The sequence below is a fragment of the Octopus bimaculoides genome, chromosome 22, assembly GCF_001194135.2.
Source record: "Octopus bimaculoides isolate UCB-OBI-ISO-001 chromosome 22, ASM119413v2, whole genome shotgun sequence".
NCBI lineage: Eukaryota > Metazoa > Mollusca > Cephalopoda > Octopoda > Octopodidae > Octopus > Octopus bimaculoides.
Genome location: NC_069002.1, coordinates 6,395,858 through 6,403,623, shown reverse-complemented (window position 1 = coordinate 6,403,623; position 7,766 = coordinate 6,395,858). Strand labels below are relative to the sequence as shown.

At 38.5% G+C, this 7,766-nt stretch overlaps 1 protein-coding gene and 1 long non-coding RNA gene across 3 annotated transcripts in view; one reads left to right on the top strand and one right to left on the bottom strand.

Moving 5' to 3' along the window:
- The window catches only part of LOC106880197 (uncharacterized), a 33,967-nt gene extending 29,307 nt beyond the window's left edge, over positions 1-4,660 (top strand). The window contains exon 2 of the long non-coding RNA XR_001410719.2: positions 2,199-4,660. This is a non-coding gene — a long non-coding RNA (uncharacterized LOC106880197). The remainder of the gene's footprint in view (positions 1-2,198) is intronic.
- Positions 1-4,829, bottom strand: part of LOC106880195 (large neutral amino acids transporter small subunit 1) — a 72,962-nt gene extending 68,133 nt beyond the window's left edge. The window contains exon 1 of one of the 2 annotated variants that reach the window (XM_014930048.2): positions 4,120-4,829. In XM_014930048.2, the coding sequence (XP_014785534.1) occupies positions 4,120-4,558 (439 nt within the window). In that variant the 5' untranslated portion in view covers positions 4,559-4,829. The remainder of the gene's footprint in view (positions 1-4,119) is intronic. The other variant, XM_052975853.1, reaches the window with a different exon arrangement.
- Between the last annotated feature and the right edge of the window lie 2,937 nt (positions 4,830-7,766).

Genomic DNA, 7,766 nt, shown 5'->3' with positions numbered 1-7,766 from the left:
AAAGAAATAACATATATATATATATATATATATATATATATGTATGTATGTATGTATGTATGTGTGGAGGCGCAATGGCCCGGTGGTTAGGGCAGCGGACTCGTGGTCGGAAGATCGCGGTTTCGATTCTCAGACCGAGTGTTGTGTGTGTTTATTGAGCGAAAACACCTAAAGCTCCACGAGGCTCTAGCAGGGGGTGGCGGCGACCCCTGTTGTACTCTTTCGCCCCAACTTTCTCTCACTCTTTCTTCCTGTTTCTTGAGTAACGCTGCGATGGACTGGCGTCCCGTCCATAGAAACCGGGAAACCGGGCCCATGAGCCTGGCGATCACTATCATGAAAATGCTGATTTTATCCAATTAGCTGTTGGCCCAATGGACACCAACCCAGGTATTTCCACGTCTCCGCGCATACATACATACATACTGTTGACTGCTAATAAGCTCTACATATACACATGGATGGATGTACATATGTGTGTATACCTATATGCACATGCACAAGTACACACACACATACAAGCATGGAGAGAACTGGAGCAATGTGTAATGAAGTGTTTTGCTCAAAAACACAACGCGTCGTGCGGCCCAGGAATCGAAGCCACAATCTTACGACCATGAGTCCAACACTTTGACAACTAAGCCACGCGCATTCACAGTATAAAGAAATGGAAAGGTATAATTTTAGAAACTAAATACGAGATCATAAATAAACAAAGTACTTCAAAATTTTCTTTGGATTAATCACCTAGATTTTTTACTATCAACCAGATCTGTGACTTTTAATAAATAAAGAGAAGTACTTTAAGTTAAATTAAAAGTGGTCAAACATTGTCGTCTGCGACAGTACGTAATAGGAAGGTTGTCAATCTTATTCCTCGTGTTCATCAACATGGATACCTGATTAAACGCAATAATTTAAAACTATTACGTAAATTATTATCATTCTGAAACTTTATCTGTACTTAAGACTCTTGAAGGTGGAAAAAGAAAGCTACTGTCATAAATATTTACTACTGATAATGTCTAGGTTTATTGATAAAATAAAAATAAAAACTGTCTGGGGATTATGAAAAAGTGCAAACGATAATAGCTCGGAAGAAGTATTAGAGCATCAAACAAAATGCTGTGCAGCATTTGTTCCGGCTCTATATAGTCTGAGTTCAAATCCCATTGAGGTCAACTTTACCTCTCGTCCTTTCGGTGTCGAGAGAATAAAGAACCAGTAACACCCTGGGGTCGAAGATATCGACTTGACCTCTCCTCTTAAAATCCTTGTGTCTACGCTTTCCTTCAAAGCGGTGAGTGGTAAAATCTTCAGAGCGTCGGATTAAAGCCTTTGCAATATCTATTCCGGTTTCATACGTTTTGGTTTCAAATCTCGCCGAGGTGAACTTTGCCTTTCATCCTTTCGGGATCGATAAAATGGTGTACCAGTCAGTAAGGGTGGGGGTGGGGAATGGTGTGATCTCGGTCGCGTAAAAATACGACATGGAAACCGGGTAACTGACTTTATGAATCGTAGGGTTCAAGAAAAATTTTAAATTAGAAAAAAAGGAATGGGGTAGATGAAATTTTGTGGAGAGGGGGACTTGTCGATTTTAGTTAGTCTACATGTCAGGGTTAACGCTAGGGATTATCTGGATATTTTGAGCTGGCAGAATCGCCGAACTTTACCCTTCATCCCTTCGGAGATCAATTACATAAGGTACCAACCAAATACTGAGGGCGATGTAATCGACTTGTTCCCTCGTCCTCAGACATTTCTAGTCTTGAAACCTGCAACGGACCGGCATCGCTTTCAGGAAGAACCCAGAGATCTTCGGTCGTTTATATGCGCCATAAAAACCTGTTAATCGACCTTAGGTGTCTTGGAACTCGAAGTAAAATATTATAACAAATACGACACATTCGACAGCGATTGACTGATGGATTATTTGTCGTAGTGTAATAATCCGAACATGCTGTCAATTATACGAGTCAATTTGTACGAGTCGTAGTGTAATAATCCGAACATGCTGTCAATTATCTACTGTTCGTTTTTTTTCCATGTCTGCCCTCAGATACGACACGTTCTGGTATACAGCGATGAATTAATTGTAGGAAGCGCAGTGTAATAGTTTGTGCATGTAATCTCTCCATTGTCGAGTCTGTTTTATTTTTGCTTTTTTTGTTTGATTTTTTTTTTTCCACTTTCAGTTTTGTCGATCCTGGTTGACTTATACAAGAGATAACGGTCTGAATGAAACATGTTGAAATTGTTCAAAGTCACGTGTACCTTGCATCTAAAAGTACGCAGGTCTTAAGACATGCGATGCTTTTTGGAAGGAGAAAACAAATGTGAAAGTAAACTCACAGCAAAACTAGGTAATGTGCACACGCACAGGTACACAAACATACATACATACATGCATACATACATGATGGCCGTCCACTTGTGACCCAGGAAGACCATTGCTGACCTTTAGAAACATTATGCGATCTAGTACTAACTTATATTTAAGGACTCGGAAGAGAATCTTTGATTTTTGAAGAATGCTCCATTTTTAGCGTCAGGGTGTGTGATGTTCTTATTTTGTTAAAGCAAATCATATTTTGGTGTTTAAAATGAAATGTCCTTTTATTGTCAGCAAGTCCCTGTTTAAAGGTTATCGGCAGAGTAAAACCAACCTTGTTTTTAAGTGGAAATTTCTGTTCTCTTGTTGAATCAAATCACATCTTGATATCTGAAATAAAATTTCATTTTGGGGTTAGTAAAATCCCTTTTTGGCGTTGGTTATGAGAGAGGCCATTATTTTTATGTCGTGGTTCTTATTTTACACTTGAAGGCAATTACACTTTCGTATTTGAAATAACCTTTCCTTTTGGAGTAAAGTTTAGTTTCTAGTTTGATATTAATTCATATTCAAGTTTTGAGGCATATCAATACATTTTTTAATGTCTACTTAATGGTTTCCATTGTAGTACAAGATGGCCATGTGGTGTCGATCCTAGCTCTTTCAGCTATTAACCCATTAAGTCCCAGAGTACTTAAATTTTTGAATATTACTTTTAAATTTCTACAGATGATTGAAAATAGGTTAAAATGAAAAAAAAATAATTATTAAAACCCCTTTACTTCAAATAGAAATAGAAATACTCGGTGTCCTATAGGACACTGAGACAATGAGATATAGCTTATTTAATGTTTTCATTTAGTGTCCTATTTATAGGACAGTGGGACTTAATGGGTGAAGTACTGAGATAAAACTCCTGTTTCAATACCGAGTCAAAGTTTTTTAGTGTCGAAGAAAGGTAGATCTTATGTTCTTGAATCTGCTTCGGTTAAGTTGTTCAAATTTAAATTGAAATCTTGGGCTGAAATTTCATAATTACAAGACAGATATTTGATATCCATAAGTAAAGAGTTATCATGTTGCTTCTATTTCTTTCATTAATTTAAACATAAAATGAAACTCAGTTGTCGATTTTTTTTTTTTTTGACATACTAAAACACAAGACAAGCTATAATCTTGTTGGAAACACATTAACAAAGGTTAAACAAATCCCGCCGATAGTTATCTCATCTTGTAGTACAATGATAACTTGTGTGGAGGCCACACTTGAAGTACGCATCATCAAAAGTCACGGCAAATGTGATTAGTTGGTTATCCTTTGCTGCAAAGCTATAAAAATTATTTTGAAATACTAAAACACAAAGCAGGATGCAGTCTTATTTGAAATACATTCACAAAAGGTTAATCCTGCCGGTAGTTTCCTTATATCGTTGAGTGATGAGGATTTATACGTTCATACTTGAAATACACATCGTCAAAAGTCAGGGCTGCTTTTATCGGTTGGCTGCTTTTTGTTACGAAAGTATCTCAATTATTTTGAAATACTAAAACATAAGGCAGGATGTAATCTTACTAGAAATACATCCACAAAAGGTTAAATAGTTTAACACAACATTTACATAAAACCAAACTGAGCTAGGAAAACTAGAGGCACGAATATTTAAGAAAGAAGACAAAAAAAAGCCACCAACATTACTAACAATAATATTATTGACTGGAGAAAAAGACAAATTTTTTTTTTAAATATGAAAGAAAATAAATAAATTGTGAAATAATTTACTTACATATTGCAGCTGCGGCAAGCAACGTAACTGGCAAAGATGGTTGCTCGCAGTCCGGAAACAAGGGTTCGATAATATAAAAGGAAAATGTAAGCGCCACGATTGCTTGAGAACATGGCCGTATGATCATGCATTCCACCCAAAGTCTCAGAAAAGCAGGAAATGCTCCGAACGCTTCGTAAATGTAAGCATAATCGGCACCGGAGCGCATGATAGAGGTACCCAGTTCGGCATAGCAATAGGCTCCTATCATGGAAAGCACTCCGCTTAAGATCCATATTACTAACGATAGGGCCACACTTCCAGAATTGACGAGGACTCCTTTAGGACTAACAAATATGCCGGACCCGATGATGCAACCGACAATAACAGTTATTCCATTCAAAAGCGTTAATTTTGGTTTTAACCCGATTTCTTCTTTCTCAGCTTTCCAATCTGACATCTTTGAAATTTGATCCTGCCTCAAAATGAAAGCCGACAACAAGCGAATAAAATAAAAGATAAAATAAAATATATAAGAATAATAAAATAAATAAATAATAAATAGAGTTTTTAGTCTGATTTTGTTTTTTTTTTTTCTTGTTTTGTTTTGTTTTGATATTTACATATATGTATATCGTTGTTTCTTTACCGTCACTGCAATACTTTATCAGAAAATCATCTGTCACTTCGGCCCACAATTTATGCAACAAGCTGGGTTAAGCTAGAAATAAAATACCTAAATAAAACCACTCGTGCTCCTATCGTCGTCTCCTCTTGTCGACTTGTATCAACCAATCAAACAAATGCTACAAGTGGCTGTTTCTACATATAGACAAAAACAATTAACTTGGTTGACATTTTGAATCTAAAATTCTCCTTTAATAAATACTTAGAAACTTGCACCTGTCAACGAGTAAATTACTGAAGTGTGCCATCTGTCTCTCTCTTGCACTCTCTCTCTCTCTCTCTCTCTTGCTCTATTTGCTCCTGTCTCTCCCTCTCCCCCTCCCCCTCTCCACCACTCCCGACCACGATCACTTTTACGCGTGATAAATATTAAAGCTGAAGACTCGGTATTATTAAACAAACAACGTCTTAGACCTTGAAGTAAAATGATCGTACGCCTGCATATAAAAATGTATTGATTTGATTCGTTAACAAAGTAAAAAAAAAGCTCCACCGTCGATTTCGAAAGGGGGCGCTGCTGATATATAATCGTGCGATCCGCAGGGAGGGACTTAACATACAGATGGAACTTTCCGCCTAGAAACCCGACCACAAATAGCATCGTACGCCACGGAGGCCCACGAGCACATTTTGAAGTTGTGCATGTATGTATGGGCAGATTTGCATGTTTCATGTATGCATTCCCATGCATATAGTTACATATCTAGACATCTGGAAATTTTTACAGATCCAATCCATCACTGGAACTGTAAAAATCTGTGAAACTTTCCAGAAGTTTATCATCTAAATATATATGAGCATGTCTAGATATGTAACTCTATGCATGAGAATACATACATAAAACATGCAAATCTGCACATACATACATACATATATACATACATACATACATACATACATACAAGCTGGATTATTGAGCTGTTCTGAGCACAGCTCAACAATGGTGCCCTCTTTCGTTTGTCAAACCAGCAAGAGATTAAGATACAAAATGTGTCTTATAAATGTAAAACAATAAATTATGGCTGGTATTCTTTCAGTTCAGATAGGAAAACCTCTTCTACGCGCTTCAGTTAGCATTAAATAACAAAAATTGATATATTAACATCATTTACATATTATCAGTACATCAGGAATAAAAGCAAATTTTCCTCACATTTTTATTCATTTATTTCTAGCAAAAGTGTTTTCATGCGGAAAAAATAGAAATACAAATTTTGTTGTAATTCGGGGGCGTCATTATACCAATAATAAACACACGCATTGGTTACATTTCACTTCTTTATTATTGTTCTCCAAATGGTTAGCTATTCAACCAAGAAATTAACCAGTTGTATTTGCCAAAGTTCTGTCATCGCCATTTGCGACCTCTTTAAGGACATGTCCTATCTCCACGCCAGGCCATCTTTAGGTCTATTGCTATAATGAACCCCTCGAGATAGAACAGAATTTGTTTCAGCACACGAGTTCGCATCAAGAATCTCGCAAACCTTTAACAAAAACGAAATCGAAATACAAATATAAAAATAATAAAAAGAGGAAAAGAAATATAGGCGCAGGCGTGGCTGTGAGGTAGGAAGTTTACTTCCCAACCACATGGTTCCGGGTTCAATCCCACCTCCTGATATATTGGGCAAGTGTCTTTTATTATAGCCTCGGGCCAACTAAAGCTTTTTGACTGGATTTGGTAGACGGAAACTGAAAGAAGCCCGTCGTGTGTGTGTGTGCATTTGCATCTGTCTTTGTCCCCCACCACCGCTTGACAACCGGCGGTGGTGTCTTTACGTCCCCCCTAACTTAGTGATTCAGCAAAAAGGGACTGATAGAATAAGTACCAGGCTTAAAAAAAAAAATAAGTACTGGCGTTGATCCATTCGATTAAAATTCTTCAGGCTGGTGCCCCAGCATGGTCGCAGTCTAATGACTGAAACAAGTTAGAGTGGGTGACACATGGAATATTGGGTTCAAATTTAGCACAAGGCCAACAAATTTTTAGAGGATGATTAGATCGATCCTCCGGTGCTTAAAGGGTTCTTAATTCATCGACCCCTGAAAGGATGAAAGACAAAGTCGACCTGGTAGAAATTAAGATTAGGATGAAAACGGACGCAATGACGCTAAGCATTTCGCCTGGAGTGCCAACGACTCTGCCAGCTCACCGCCTTCGGAATACAGAATGATGGGAAACCATACTTAAGGTTGTTGTTGTTGGCATTCCGTCGCTTACGACGTCGAGGGTTCCAGTTGATCCGATCAACGGAACAGCCCGCTCGTGAAATTAACGTGAAAGTGGCTGAGCATTCCACAGACACGTGTACCCTTAACGTAGTTCTCGGGGGATATTCAGCGTGACACAGTGTGACAAGTCTGACCCTTTGAATTACAGGCACAACAGAAACAGGAAGCAAGAGTGAGAGAAAGAGTACAGCAGGGTTCGCCACCATCCCCTGCCGGAGCCTCGTGGAGCTTTAGGTGTTTTCGCTCAATAAACACTCACAACGCCCGGTCGGTCTGGGAATCGAAACCGCGAGTCCGCTGCCCTAACCACTGGGCCATTGCGCCTCCACCATACTTAAGACATATAGGCTAATTCGCTGAGAAGGTTCTAGATTGATTCTGGAAATGAATAACACAGACCATTGAGGTAATAAGCCACACCACAAGTTTGATGTGGAGAACCGACAAATTTATAACATCTCATCTTGATGTAATCGATATCGATGTAATTGACTTGGCCCCTCCCACTAAACTTTAGGCCTTGTGCCTATAGTAGAAGGGATTAGAGTTATTAGTACGCCAAGCAAAATGCTTAGCGGCATTTCTTCCACCGTTGTGTTCTGAGTTCAAACTCCGCCGAGGTCGACTTAGCCTTCCATCTTTTCTGAATCGATAAAATAAGTACCAATCGAGCACTGGGGGTCGATGTAATCGAATTGCCCTCACCCCCCGCAATTGCAGGCCTTGTGCCAAAATATGAAGTTAAT